Source organism: Octopus sinensis, linkage group LG3, assembly GCF_006345805.1.
Source record: "Octopus sinensis linkage group LG3, ASM634580v1, whole genome shotgun sequence".
Taxonomy (NCBI): Eukaryota; Metazoa; Mollusca; class Cephalopoda; order Octopoda; family Octopodidae; genus Octopus; species Octopus sinensis.
In genome coordinates this window covers 44,297,662-44,314,406 of record NC_042999.1, presented here as the reverse complement: position 1 = coordinate 44,314,406, position 16,745 = coordinate 44,297,662, and the positions used below count along the sequence as shown (strand labels likewise).

At 33.7% G+C, this 16,745-nt stretch overlaps 1 protein-coding gene across 3 annotated transcripts in view; it reads right to left on the bottom strand.

Moving 5' to 3' along the window:
* LOC115209086 (ubiquilin-1) overlaps window positions 1-16,745 on the bottom strand; it is a 49,900-nt gene that overhangs the window by 25,346 nt on the left and 7,809 nt on the right. For all 3 annotated transcript variants that reach the window (XM_029777198.2, XM_029777196.2, XM_029777197.2), the window contains exons 2-4: window positions 8,157-8,309; window positions 2,422-2,640; window positions 1,007-1,132 (exon numbers count right to left, since the gene is read on the bottom strand). In XM_029777198.2, the coding sequence (XP_029633058.1) occupies window positions 1,007-1,132; window positions 2,422-2,640; window positions 8,157-8,309 (498 nt within the window). The remainder of the gene's footprint in view (window positions 1-1,006; window positions 1,133-2,421; window positions 2,641-8,156; window positions 8,310-16,745) is intronic.

Genomic DNA, 16,745 nt, shown 5'->3' with positions numbered 1-16,745 from the left:
GCTTCCGTTACCTAGGTGACCCAAGTCAGTAGCAGGGGTGGTTGCTCTGAGAATGTAGCTGCTAGAATAAGAATAGCCTGGACCAAATTCAGAGAGCTCCTACCTCTGCCGGTGACAAAAGGCCTCTCGCTCAGAGTAAAAGGTAGACTGTATGATGCATGTGTGCAAACAGCCATGCTACATAGCAGTGAAACATGGGCCGTGACTGCTGAGGACATGTGTAGGATTGCAAGGAATGAAGCTTGTATGCTCCAACTGGATGTATAATGCCAGAATGCATACACAACAGACTGTAAGTGCCCTGAGAGAAAAGTTGGACATAAGAAACATCAGATGTGGTGTACAAGAGAGACGATTGCACTGGTATGGTCATGTGTTGTGTATGGATGAGGATAGCTGTGTGAAAAAGTGTCACACCATAGCAGTAGAGGGAACTTGTGGAAAAGGTATACCCAGGAAGACCTGGGATGAGGTGGTGAAGCACGACCTTTGAATGTTGGGCCTCACCGATGCAATGACAAGTAACTGAGACCTTTGGAGATATGCTGTGCTTGAGAAGACCTGGCAAGCCAAATGAAACCATAACAGTGACCTATGCCAGTGCAACATAACCAGCCCATTTAAGAGTACCTTTCAATCATTGGGCAATAAACTGCGCTTGCAAAGACCTTTTGAGGCGAGTGAAGATGTTGTGGCCAATGACAGTACTGCCTGATTGGCACCTGTGCCGGTGGTATGTAAAAAACACCACTCAAGCGTGGTTGAGGCCAGTGCTGCCTGACTGGTCCAGTGTGGATGGCACGTAAAATGCACCATTCAAGCATGATCGTTGCCAGTGCCACCTGACTGGTTCCCATGCCAGTGACATGTGAAAAAGCACCATTTGAGATTGCTCAATGCCAGTGCCAGCTGACTGGCCTTCATGTCGGTGGCACGTAAAAAGCACCCACTACAAATGTTTTAGAATGTATTCAGAACAACTGTATAATTAAGAAAAAATACTTACTTCCATAAGCTCTCTCATTTGAGGATTACTGGTGATTAAGCGCCGCATAATGTCAGGGTTAGACATCATCTGTTGAACAAATGGGTTTTCCATCATGGAACGAAACATCTCGGGATTCTGCATTAACTGTAAATATATGCAGCAGAAAGGAAAAAGATACCATAAACATACAGCAATCAGTTAAAATCTAAAACAAAACTTACATTTCATTTTATGAACAACCTACTAAATAATTTATTATAAAAACGAAAAACAAAATAAGCACAGACAGCATTAAGAGAAAATTACTAGTGGTGGTGATACCTATCGAATTATATTAGTTGGTAAACCCAGCGAACAAACCAATATTTACTTTCTTTAGAGAAACTTAATGTCTCTGATGGAATGCCTTGTAGCTTTCCAATGATCAACTAGAGGCAGGCTCTCTCTATTCCACTCATGCTCCACTTAAATAATCACTTATAAAAGTTTGTCTTTCTTTTCGGTTTTAATGAAAAGCAGTGACTTTACATCATTGCTAGCATAACAATGCTATATAATTTATTCCAACACATTATCTCACGAAGCAGTAAGATCTCAAGTCATTCTGTGGTGGAGAGAACATGCTGAGGCCTTTGCCCTGTAGTGGACTGAACATGGGCAACCCAATCTCTATAATACACAATCTTCAGTGTATCTGGAAAGACTTATGGAAAGTCTATTTCTTCCTTTGTTAACCAAGACTATTATTCAAATTTCTGCTTAATTTTACAATTTATCCTTTTCTGGTGGCACGTAAATAGCACCATCCGATTGTGGCCATTTGCCAGCCTCGTCTGGCACCTGTGCCGGTGGCACGTAAAAAGCACCCACTACACTCACGGAGTGGTTGGCGTTAGGAAGGGCATCCAGCCGTAGAAACATTGCCAGATCAGACTGGGCCTGGTGCAGCCTTCTGGCTTCCCAGACCCCAGTTGAACCGTCCAACCCATGCTAGCATGGAAAGCGGACTCTAAACGAAGATGATGATGATGAATTCCTAAATCCCATTGTCTTCCTAAAACCTTTTCTTCAATCATATAAAAAGGTTGTTTCTCAATGACAAGTTATCACCTCAACTACTCACTACTTTCATGCATTCATTTCTACTCATCACCACACAACCATCATCATTTACTCTCAAAAATCAGTTCATATTCTTTTCAGAAAGCATTTACAATTAAGTAACATATCCAAAGCGTTTGATGCTCAACTAGGATCAACAAGGTGTCCTTCATGTAACTTTCAATCCCACATTACAAATCTATTATAAGTTTATTAGCATGCATCACAGATAATTAATAATAATCATTTAGATGATAAATCATTATACACAAAAATTTGTTGTTTATAAAGTCTTTTTTTTTTTTAAATGAAAGACATTAACAGATACACACCTCTCTTTGCATTCTCTGTTGCATTTCCATAAAATTTGCAGACCCCATTCCTAAATTGCCAAGACCAGCCAAACCTCCTAAGCCTCCTAATCCAAAAGGAGTGGCTCCGATATTAGCACTAGCACTGCTTGTATTGTTGCTTGGCCTTGTACTGGTACCTCCTGCTCCTGCTGGACAAGTGTTATTGCCATTGGTTCCTCCAGTGTTACCAGCAGCAGCCTAAAATTTAAAAACAAAAATGTAATAAAATTAAAAGACAAAATAGAAATTATCATCATTTTAACATCCACTTTAATCATATATCATTAAACATAATTTAACATTTTTCTAAACTGTTTGACAAGTTTGCATAACTTTTCCTCTTGCTAGTTTTCTGACATACATTCTTGGTATATGAAAACCTGCCTCAAGCCATCCTTTCACAATATATTTTGAAGAATTTGAGCAGATAATGTCTTAAATTTAGTAATCAGTGAAGCGGAAGTCAAATAGTTTCATTTGATATATTCATATACTATTTAGTTTTTGATTACACAAAAGAACTGAACATTTTATAAGCATTTCACTCATAAACACAACGTAGAATAGGCATGTATGTTTACACAAATCAGCTTGGGGCAGAATTTGAAAGCTCTTACAAAAATTTTTTTTAAATATAATTTTTTTCTAATCCAAAACAGATTTATGAAAGCGACATTAAAGTTTAACACCCAAGTCTAGTTTCAATGAATTACCAACTTATAAGCAATTGTATTCCAACACATGATTCACACTGTGTGCTGAAATCTCGTAGAGTAGTGTCATTTCAAAATTTTTTCTAAAACTGTGTGCAATGCTGATACTTCTTCAAGCTCATCTCTACTGTGTTTATATTTAGTAGAATACATTTAAAAAAAAGCATTTTAGTAGATGATATTTCTACTAAATATCATCGATGCCATGTATATGTGCTTGTACTCAAGTGCATGTATGTGTATAATTAAACTCAAACCTTTTATCCAATATACCACACAGTACAAGACTTAGTATGATACACAGAGTAGTTTTGTCAGTTAACTAACAATTCAAATATGACTCTCGCATAAAAAAAATGAGAAATGAAGGATTTAGATAAGGAGAGATTTTACATTGTAAAAATGCTTTTATTTGGCAATCAAAACCTAAAAAAACTACCAACAGTAGAAATTAACAACAATTAGCAAACACCATTTTTTAAAAAGATGTATCTGTCTCTTTTGAATGATTACAAAACTATTTATTAAAGAGGCAGGATGTATAAATCTAGAAAACAGACTTGCTAATTCTGAATTCAGAATAATTAGGAATTGAATTAGATAATACAAGGCATTCAGTTTGGTATGTTACTGTTCCAGCAATCTCCATTGTCTTTTTCAGCTAAATGTTAATACACATCTGAAATATTTTTGATTTAATTTAGTATTTACCAATTAGATTCATTTTCATCTGAAATTACAGCAAATATTTCATCCATTTAATTTAAGTAATTATACAATAGTATTTTGGTTTCTTTCTGTTCAAGAACATTTTCAGCACTTAATATCAATATTTCACTGCTATTTGAACAGTGTTTAGAGAAACTTGTCATTGTCTGGTAAAAGGCAGGACTCCTTCCTCCTTTTCCAGATACAGTCAGCTCTCACTAATCCAACCACTGATAATCCAGTTCCATCATTAATCTGAACTTAATTTTCCAACCCAGCACACCAATCTGCCACTACTATTTTGGTAGTGTTGGTTGTAATATGTTTTTGGTGCAAACTTGTAAATACTGACAAGCCATTCTTATTATTTTGCACATATTATAACCTGCTCACATTTAACTCCAGCCATGGTTCCAATGCATAAAATGCTTTTTATGATATAAAACACAAACACTGTACATTATCCATGACATATATATTTGAACTCCTCAAAAACTCAATGGTGGTTCTGTGAGAACCTAGTGTAAATTATGCATTAATTCTTCGGTGTATGGCAAAGAGAAAGAAAAAAGACATATATGGAAAACAACGAAAGATAGGAAAAGTTAAGAACTGGATGAAGTACTGATAATGTGGTTTAAGCTCTGCACAGGTGAAGATGTTAAGTAGTGTAGGAATTTATTGAAAGAACAAGCTATAGTTTTTCATGAAGACCAAAGACTAGATTACAAGTGTTAATGTAATGAAGATTAGCGTAACTGTTTCAAACAATGACATGCCCTAAAGTACTGTGTGGTGTTAGGCAAAAAACATTCACTATCCAAAGAAGCTGTTGCATTTGTTGACAAGTTTGCAAAGTTAGTTTCTGATGAAAAATTAAATCTGGATCCAGTCTACAATGTTGATGAGATTGCCTTGTATCCATCTGCTAAGGATCTTGCATCAAAGATGGAGGACACTATGTTGCAAAATAGATTTAATGCAGAAGCTGCTTATTATACTAACTCAGAAAACGTGCAGATGTGTAAGGTCATAAAAATTATGAGAAAGAAGATGGTTAAGATGAAAACAGTGATGAAAATAAGAAAAGTGTAACAGAAAGAATTCCTAAGTTAATTTAGCTGATAAGTAAAGATGCTAGGGCAGTGCAGTTTAATAGATGAACAAGAAAAAAGAATGTTTAGATGTTGAAGGATAAACTAATCAAAGAAAATTCAAAATATATAAAACATCTTAGCTTGAAAGACAGAATTTTAAAGGTAACTAAAAATCATGCACCAGCAGGGTCAGCATCTAAAAATTTAGTGCCATCAACTTCTGCTAACCCAGATATGAAGAACCTTATCGCTAGTTCCTGAAGAAGATATTGTGCCAACACCAGTTCCTGCTGTTTTGGTCAGCTTTCAAAATGAAACAGCAATTCTGACAGTCTCCACTTCCTGGTACTTAACTCTACTTAGTTAAAAATGCCAACTTTGTATCTTAGAACCAATAGCAATGAACTTTAAGTAACCCAACAAAATTTACTATACCTGAATCCTTTATTTTACCTGTCTATTAAATTTCACTTGCCTTTTGTTTAATATCTTTTTCTTTGACTAACTATTTTGTTCTCCTGATTCACAAAGTATTTTAAAAGGTAGCATGTAGTGGTTAACTGTTGGATAAACTGTATATACTAATCAAACCTCTGGTTAGTCAGCCAACTCAACCTGACACTTTTCAGATCCCACTGATACTGTCTAAGTGAAGATCAACTCAAACTAAACTATCGGCTACTTAATAATACTGTTAAAGTGAGATGACAAATCAGTTTGTAATCTTTAAATTTAGACTACTTATAGATTTAAATTAAAGCCTGTGTATCTTAGTTACAAAATTAAGTACAATTTATTTCTGCAAATTGTAAGAAGTGACAAAAAAAAAATAAATAAAACTTGGCATCAGGAAGTATATTTGGCTGTAAAACATTATCTCAGAACTGCTATCCTAGCTATGCTAGCAGGGAAAGGCAAACACAAAAAACCTTGATAATGATGACAATAACCAATCATCTTGAAATAATAGTACAGGTCTGAAAGGAAGTTACATTACATTGTTTACAATACTATAAAACAAGTCATTAACTCCTTAAGCCCTTATGAGATATGTCAGCTAAAATGCTATTGCACTCTCATAACAAAATAGCATGAACAAGAAAACAGCTTGCCTGACAACCAACCAGAAAATCTCTCATGATTGTACCCCACCTTTATAAAATCCTATTTTACTGATTTACATTTTTAGATGGCATGGAAATTTACTAATTTTATCAGTTTACACTTTGGACTGTAGCTATGCTACTGTACAGTTGATCACAAAGTACCCAGGAGTTATTTTATCTAGAGATAATAGCGATATTAATATTTATGAGGCCAGCAGTTGTGAAACTGAAAAAGAAGAGTCACAAAAACAAATGGAATGATCACGGCCACACTATAAATATTACTGAGCTTTTAGGAAACCACACACAAATTAGAGAAGATAGAAATAAGTTTGTTAAATAAGCTTTCTCTACAGAGTTCCTTGTGGTGAAAATACACAACTGGTAAGATAATAAAAAAAAAACCTGCAAAAGTCCTTCAAAACAAGAAACACAGCAACTGATTATAGTTCTTTCTAAGAAGTTTGGTCAAAAATGCTTGGAGAAAATCAACACCTACTAAGTACATGCTATTCATGCAAAACCATTATGTGACCTGCAGATGATGTCCCTATACACTGCACACCTGCAAACTAAGTCACTCCTTACACAGCAGCTGACTGCTTTGGTTCTTTGTTATGGTTTAAAGTGGAGAAAAGAAAGGAAAGGGTTTCTTTTTTTTATGGCAGTTTTCTAAACAGTATTCATGTGGTGAAAGTCTAGACATTTGCCGAGACTGATTTGCATCATAGTTGGTCTCTTGCTACACCCACATAGGCACTCTAGACTCACCTCATGCCACTCATCTTGAATTCACCACTTCTGAGCCCCACATCCCTAGAGTACCTTTGAAACTCCTATCCTACACATTTTCCCTTGCAGTCATTGATTTGCAACTGTTCAAGAACATCATGTCAATTTCACCTATTTCAGATGGTCTATAAAGACCATGGGCACAGACTTTTCCTCCAGACCAAACCAATAAAAAATATATAAAAAAGAAAAACATCACTTTTCACCAAAGTATAATTTTTCCACATATTTATGGGATGAAATCAATTTCTCGTTTGCTATTACTAATTTAGTTCCATGTATGTTGAATGTATTCATATTTTACTTAAAAAAACCTGCTCATTTTCTTTTATTTCAGTTTATTTCTTGTTTAGTTCTAGCCCACTATCTTGAATTAAAAAAATTTTTTCCATCATCATTTAACGTTTTCCATGGATGGTTTGACAGCTGGCCAGTTGAAGGGCTGTTCAAACTCCGTCTGTTTTGGCATGGTTTCTATGGCTGGATGCTTTTCCTAACACCAACCACTTTACAAAGTGTACTGGGTGCTTTTTACATGGCACCAGCACTTAAGAGCCAACAAAACTAGGGATGCTCAGCTGGAGAGGGTTGCAGGAGATGAGCCTGTATGCAACTACACTTTTACTTAGCTTAACATGCCTTTTCAAGCACAGCAAACTGTTAGGAGTCTCAGTCCTCTGTCATCCCTTCTTTGAGTCTCAACATTTGTAGATCCTTTCTTACCACTTTGTCCTACTAGGACTAAATTGTTTGACCTTTTAGCATTCAGACTATTCAGCCAAGTGTAATGCTTATTGATTCAAATGGTTTTGAATTAATCATGCATTACCTATTACCTTTGAGATTTCTATGTGATTGTTTACTATTAGAATGACATTGTGTAGTGTATGTGTGAGAGGCTGAATCTGGCCTGTTTGAACATAAAACAGGTAGAATATACAAGCCTGATATGGCTAGTTTGAATACTAAAGGATTAATATACAACTTTTAAGGTTACATGTAATGAGGGGATTAGGCTGCTGTTACTTCTAACAGAATGAGTAGCCATGAAGAAGCTATCTCATTTGTGTATAGGGTGTTTATTAGTAAATGTCTTAAAAATCTTCTTCATGCTCAGGAAGTAAGCATGTTCTGTCATTTATAAAGCTTAAATTAATACACATTTGAGACAACTTTAAGTTGGATCATTCATGTTACCAATCATAAGTAAATGTAGCTAATGTTTTGGTTCATTATCTGTTTGAATAGCATAGCAGACAAGCAATCATTAATAGCAATATAACATAAAAGTTACTTACTCTATTAGCGGATTTGATAACTAGATGAACAGTTAAGCCATCATGTATTCCATGCTGGCTTAATGTGTCAGCATCCTTTAAGATTTTTCCAGCAAAAATGAGGCAGAGCTGTTCTTCAGGAGCATTGAATTTCTTTGATACAAGTTCTTTGAACTAAATAAAAAAGAAAAAAGAAAGAAAAGGCTAGTTTTCAAATCTGATATAAAAATTAATTTAATTACATCTAGTAATAGTTATATCATTTTTTAGGACAATATTTGATCAAATGTATTGCATTTGAGATAAGCAGACAAATCAAACTGAGTTAGATTTTTTTTTTTACCCATTTTAAGTTTCCTGATGAAATTTTATCTCTTCTAAATAGATTCCAACTTTAAATAGCAGGAGCAACATACTGAAGTTCTCTTGAATAATCTATCCAAAACTAATTCTTTAGGTTGTGTGTAGAGAGTATTCTTCTCAATGGAGAAGCAGCAGCTTTGACCATGACGGTGTTAAAACAAGTGCCAGAACAAGACCAAAGGAAGATTTATGGACCCATGCTACTCATCTGTACTTGTTTACTGGCCACTGCTACTATGCTGAACTCCAGACTACATCTGATGTTATTAGAAACCTCTGCATCTTAATAGAAAGCAAAGACAATTCAATTATATGTTTTTGGTAGAGACACACATCATGTAACTGATAACTTTCCAAAGCTAAGGTGGCACAAGGAAATTCAACTATTGTGGTCATACGAAAAATCATATTTTTCTCTTTGTTTTCATATTTTTCAAATATTTTTCTCTTTGTACTAAAAAAAAAAAATTACTTCAGCAGTTGTAGACTTGAGAAAAGTGTAAAATACTACTCCAATCGCAGAAACCGTGTACTACTTATTCATCAGCATAGTACGTGCTGGGGGGGGGGGGTATTCACTTAATGAACAAGCTGTAAAATACTAAAAATATTAACCTTTAACTCATTAAGTTGATGAACTTGCTGGCAACAACCCAACATATCCAAGAATAATTTGCAAAATCTGCATTTCTATATAGCATTTCCTGTTGTAAGTTCAGTATTTTAACCATTCCATATTACCCATTCATGTATAACCCATCGTTTGCACCATTTCCAACAAAATGATTTTCTCATACTGGTAAAAACCAAAAATGTGTAGAAAGGGTACACATCTTTGCATCACCATGCAATGTTTTGGAATAAATCTAAATAGTTAAAAATATTTTTGCTGCTACCACAAATTCTGCTTTGTGAGCCAACAGAAAGTACAAAAATTTTTTTTTTCTAACAATGTTGAAAGGGTAGGGCAAAATTACAAGATGATGGAATAAGATTTCTTATTTATGTTACATAAAGAATATAAATATTTACTCCAAAAACAGTTATGGAAATATTCATTTACTGAAAAACAAATGTTATTTTTCTTTTACATATCATCTATTTTAATCTTCAGTAATGATCTTAAATATAAACTATAACAATTACAAATATGAGCTCTAAATTTTCAGCAGTTATATCAAAAATCAGAACCAATTGTTTGCAGAGATACTTGAAAATCGTGATACATGCATGATTTAGCAAAGAGTTGAGGTTCTAAGGTAATGGAATGATTAGACAGAAATAGGAAGAAAGCAATGTTTACACAGAATGCATTATATCAATCTAATCAATGGTTCGTGTTCAGAAAAGTTAAGTTATGTGTAACTTAACCATAAGCATTTAAACCAAATAGTCCACTTGTTTGTTAAGCCACTCACACTTACCTACAATGCCTTTCTAAAAATAAGCAATCACAACACTAAAATCTCAAAGCTATGAGATAAAACAAGTAAAATGAATAAGCCATAAATTTGATAGAGTAATCTAAATACAAAAGGGTCAACAGAAAGACAGGAAATTCAGAACTTTCTAAAACTGTTGTTATTTAACACAAGGCCAGCCTTGATCAAGCTAACCTATGATTGACAGCATTCCAATCATGACCATCCTGGGTTTTTTTTTAAGACAATGCATCTCAGACTATATTATCTAATATTCTCTTAAGGGAGTTGCTAAGGATTGAAAGGGAGGATAGACAAATTGCTATGATTAATAAAATTAGACGATTTTTAAATTTGTGAAATGTCCAAAACTAGGGCAAAGAAAAAACAATTATATGTTTGCAAACTATTTTATGTTCTCACTAAGAGAAAGGACACAAAAAAAACTTAATATTTTGTTTTTGAAGAGTTTGATATTTGTCACTTTAAGAATTAGTGATTCAATGAGTCCTTCCTTTATTAAAACAGGTAAAATTTGAAAGACTTCACTGGTATTTCTTTGAAATAAGGCGGCGAGCTAGCAGAATCGTTAGCACGTCAAGCGAAATGCTTAGCGGTATTTCGGCTGCCGTTACGTTGTGAGTTCAAATTCCGCCGAGATCGACTTTGCCTTTCATCCTTTCGGGGTCGATAAATTAAGTACCAGTTAAGCACTGGGGTCGATATAATCGACTTAATACCTATGTCTGTCCATGTTTGTCTCCTCTATGTTTAGCCCCTTGTGAGTAATAAAGAAATAGGTATTTCTTTGAAGTTAAATGACCACATAGTTGAAGTAACAAAGAAGCCTTCTAAGTTAATAGTTAATGGAGTACATAAACACAGACATAGCTGCATGGTTAAGAGAATAAACACAGGACTGGTTATGTAGTTGGGAAATTCACTTCACACCAGCATAGTTTCAGGTCCAGTCCCTTGAAACAAGCGCTTTGTACTAAAGTCCTGAATCAACCAATAACTTGTGAGTGACTTTAGTCAACAGAAACTGTAAGGAAATGCATGTCTACTGTGTGTGTATGTGTGCGTGTGTATGCATGTGTATATCAATCACCACCTGACAGCTGCTGTTGGTTTATGATCCTATTAATGATTTAGCAAAAAGACCAATGGAAAAGAACCAGATTTTTAAAAAAATACAGTTTTTCATTTTCAAACCAATATTCAAACTTTCAATGATGCATGTGTACATGTATACACACACACACACATATATATGTACACGTGTGTGCAAATTTATGTCTGTGATACCATCTGTTACAGCAGGAGACAGGAAGACTGCATGTATTACAGGAACAGCTAAACCATCATATTTTATATGCTGTCTTTCTCTCTCAATATCCTTTACATGCCATCACCAATGGAAACTTATCCTACAATTTTTCAAGTTACCCATCACTTATTTAATCCTTTAGCATTCAAATTTATTCACATTGTTTGGAATTAATTGTGCATTTTCTCACAAAATCAAGACTTTGATGATGTGACAATTTTTAGAAAGTTTTTCAAGACATTGTAGGACAGGTGTAAGAAGCAATATCTGGAGCCTGTTACATATCTGCCTTTAACTAAAAGTGTACTGTATTGCCCTCCAATGCTACTTTTGCTCTCCACTTCTATGCATTTTCATCTTTTTCCCTGCCTTTATCCTACCAACCAACAAATATACATGCTACAGATTTATCCTTCCTGCATACCAATATACATAATTTTTTTTGCTATATATTCCCAGTCTCTTAGACTGATCATATATATATATATCGCTATATATATTGGCATTTAGACTAGTCATCTCCCGCCCAAATATTCAGCGCATGTTTTATATTCAAACTGCCCAGGTCTGGCTTCACACCTATCATACAATGCCATTCTAAATACAAACAATTACAAGACAATGACTAATTTAAAAGTGTGAATATATAAGCATTATATTTGTGACAGAGAAATCTGAAAGTTAAAAAGTTAATGTTTTTTTTAAAAAACTTTTCTTTTCATTTAACCTTCTATATTCTATTATGTTGTTTTCACATTTAACTCATACACACCAGTCATATATTTATAAACCTTTATCATATATGGATTCTTCTGTTCAACATGAAAAATTTCCTACGTTTCATGGATCTGTTTTAGGGACCTATGTTGTAACTATCAATATAGATGTAAAACCCTATTTTTATTATTTTATTAATGTAGATTCTCAAATCTATATAACTGTACAAAATGGCATGTATATGATCCTGTATCATCATCATTTAACGCCCATTTTCCATGCTGGCATGGGTTGGATGGCTTGACAGGAACTGGTAAGATCAGGTGCTGCACCAGGTTCCATAGTCCATTTTGGCCTGGTTTTTTATGGCTGGATACTCTTCATGCACATGTTTCACACACATTTAAAAAATGTCTGAACAGTTTTTATGTGTGTGTGTGTATATATATATATATATATATATAGGCCAACCAAAGCCTTGTGAGTGGATTTTGAAGACAGAAACTGAAAGAAACTCATCATGTATGTGTACCCTTGTCTTGACATCACATGATGTATATAAAAAAGCATCACCATCGTCATCATACAAAGCAATGTTGTTCCTTTCCAGTCTTCTGGGAAAAGAAAATGTCTGGCCAAAGGAAAAATTACCTTTTTAGAAACAGGTGGTTAGCAACAGGTAGGGTATCTGCCTGTAAAAACTTTGCCTCAACAAATTGTCTGACCCATGCAAGCATAGAGAAGTGGATGTTAAATGAATCTGATAATGGTACTTGTGTGTGTGTATAAATATGCACACATGCAAAGACATGTATTTCTCTCTTTATATATGAGTATGTCTTCTTTAAGTTCATGTTTTTTATTACATATATGCACAATATTTGTAAGCATATGACTGTGTGTGTGTGTGTGTATGTATATATATATATATATATATATATATATATATAAATAATTTATATGCATATCTACGTTGATTAATATTGTGTACATGTGAATTTCTTATGTATTTTATTTCACTCTCATTTTAATTTTCTCATTCTACCAAGTTTTGCTTCACAAGCAGATCCTGAAAGTTATTGATTACAGGTGAATCTCTAATAATTTTTGATTGATTAACACTCTGTAAAGAATTCTAATTCATTGCTATACAATTAGTGAATTCATAATTTCTAAGCTTTGTAAATATATATATGTGTGTGTGTGTGTGTGACGCACACCAGTTTAAGTGCTTGTGTGTATGAGTATCATCACATGCAAGTGTATATATGTACAGCATATATATGTATATATATATATATGCATGTGTCACTGTTTTTCTATGTTACATGGATCAGACGGAATTCATTGAGGCAGTTTTATTTTCAGCAACTGAATATGTTCTTCCTGCCACAAATTCTTACTTGTTTCCAAGAAAATTAATATTTCCAATATGAGTAGACAAGTTATTGTGAAAAATTCGAAACAAATTACACCATCTGTATGATGGCGATGCTCATTTACAATTATCACATGATGTCCAAACATGGAAGCACAAACATACACAAAGGGCTTCTTTTGGTTTCCATTTACCAAACCCACTTACAAGGCTTCGGCTATCTTGGGACTACGGTAGAAAACACCTGGCTAGGAACTGAACTTATCCAGAGACATGCCAGCACCTCTATGTAATGTCATTATCTTTGTTTGTGTGCATGCATGTGTACCTGTGGTTGTGTGTGTGTCTGTATCTGGATGAGTGTATAGGCACATGCAAATCCACACACAAGGAACTTCTGTACAATTCCTGTTAATTTCCGCTCCCAACCCAGGAAAAGTAAATGATTGGTGATGATAATGGTATGGTATAAAATTTTTTTTAAATAAACACTTTCCCAAGATGACACACCAGAACTGATGTAATTGTTTAGTGAATTTCTAAATCACATAGCTCAAGATTTCATTGCAATTGTTCATATTAAAAATAATAAAAGTTAATTTTGCACTAACTATATATATATATATATATATATATATATATTATCAAATTTTAATTTCAAAATTTGTGCTACATTCAGTAAAAAAATATTCATAATAAAAACTGTTGACAAATTCTTCAAATAATATTCTAAAACATAAAAGTTTCAAAAAGTATATCTATTCTGAATTCACTATGGTCACAATCCTCATTTTAGTATCCATTCTTTTATAGCAATGGTTCTCAATTAGGATCCATATAGGATTTTGGGGGATCCACACAGCAAAATAGTAAACTGGGGATCCACAATAGAATTTTAAGGGTCTTTGAAAAAATTTTGCTTTAGATGTATGTAGTGATATGTATGCAAGAAACAGCTATGTTTCTTTCTCCAACATTTTACATAGTTCAACCTACACAATGTGTGAAAAACAAAGTAGGAATTTGAGAAGCTTCTCTAAAACTAGTTTTTAAACATGGAATGGCTGGAGGGGGGGGGGCACCAGAATGAATTAGCAATCAAAGGGATTCATTGATAAAAAATGGTTCTAGAGATTAGTCTGCTGTACATTGTCATTCTAAGCAAATTTCTTTATCGTTACAAATGTTAGATTTATGCCCACCCAGATTGCTTCAGTCAAATCTTCCCTTATTCTAGGCTACTGTAAACATCTTTTGCAGCATACTTAATCAGCATCTTACCTGTTCATATAAATGCAGTCATCACCAAGCTACATTCAACCTTTCTTGTAAATTAGCACCAACAGTCCATACTGATACTCTCAAATCTTACAAACCCCTTGTATCTGGGTTTCCTCTCATACAATATATTTTGACAAATTTTATTGCTAAGCTAGTCAAGGTCACCTATGAGTTAATCTTTCAGATTTTGTTCAACCCATGTTTCTTGGATAAGTTTTGACCAAAGAAAAATGTTTACTATCAAAATTCATCAGCAGGCAAACCAAAATTGGTTTGGTATTTCATACTAAACCTAAATATTGTTGACAGTAACATTTATCTGTTTCTTCATTGACAAACAATATAAAGATCAAACAATTTCTAAATGTTATTAATAAATCAGTTAAATCTCTTATCTGTTCTAGCAAAAGTTATACAAGAAGTTTTTTATATATATATATATATATATCCAGGCATATTCCTCATTTTTTTAAGAAGGGGTAGCCACAACAAGAAACACACCAGGCATTCCATTCATTTTCCAGCCCTGTTATATGCTTGGGTCAAGGCATAGAACGCAACCCCCAATATTAGTTTCTTACTCACCAAAAATGTTATAGGGAAGATTTAATCATCAGAAACAAACATCAGAAGTTAGATATATCCAAGACTTGGGTTTGCTTTCTTAAGAAAATTATGTAGATGCTCAATCAAGAAACTGACATCATTCAGCTGTTAATGTGACATGACCAAGTAGCAACTGTACATGCTTTTCTTCTTCTAACACTAACTTTAGTGGTACAAGTTTTAGGTTTTAGTTGTGACTTTCACAGATGATGTAGAATGCAGGATTATTTTTGACACTTCTTCATTTGTAGTAACTCAAGAATAGAAGACGATGATATTGAAGCTATTTTTGCATCACTGTTAATTAAGCACAAACAAATTCTCCAGCATTTCTTCATAGATCTTTATCATCTGGAAAAGTTCAAGTGGTTCTCTTCTTTCAACTTGGCAAATGTTTCTGCTGTACAACAGTTCTGTCTTCACAATTTTCCCACTAATTTCACTTTAGTTAAGAGGATATTCATTTGTGGTTATACATGGACTACCATATAATTTACAAGTTTGTAAGAGCTTAGTAATGTAGAAATACACTTTCTCTACTTCATGCATTCTTTTGCTGTGTTTTTCTTATAACTTACTTGCTCTAATAATTTATAAATTTTCATTGTGAGATAATTAAGAAATGATGATTTCAATAAAACCATGTTGTTTCTAAATTTTTCCCCCCTTGCATGGTGACCGAACTTTGCAATATCCCTTTCAGCACTGACATTGCTCAGCTCTTCCTTGACAAACTTAAATAGTTGTGTTGTTAGAAGATTTATCAACATATGTAAAAATCATATTCCATTTCACTCTGTATCTTCACATGCCAACTGACATACTATCTTTTCTAACTGTTCTTACATCAATATGTTTTGAGGTTTCAGAATTTTAATAAATCTGCAAAATTTTCTCAAACTATGTGCTTTAAATTCCTGGAGCTATGAATTCACCTCGCTATAAAACCAATGGGGAAAAACAATGCAATATCTTCCTTGTCAAAAACAAAAAAAAATATATCATATTCAAATAATCTATTCAAAACATTTTTGTGTCTGAAGAAAAAAAAAAAAAATTGTAGCAATTGCCTAAAAACTCTCATTTTGACAGTTAAATTTTCAGAATTTCTGACCCAAAATCTGACATTATGAATTTCAAATACTATTTGCACAATTATTTCTCAACCCAGTAATATTAGAATCTCATCAATTAGATTTTGTTTTGAAAGCTTTAAACCTTTTGGATAATTTTGGAGTGAATATTATCCATACCAGGCAGTTTTTGGCTTACCTTACTGATGAATTCTGATTTTAAAATTTCATCTTAGATCAAAACTCAAAGAAAAACATGGGTTGCATCTTTAAAATCTAACTCAAATTATCTCATTTGGTGGTTCTCATTTTGACAAATACCAGCATTCACACACCCACTCCCAACAAAATATCAGTGAAATTTTTGTCTCCCATTCTTATTAATGGGAAGACAAAATAGACTTTATATCCATATAATTCATTTTTCACTGTAGTATTAGA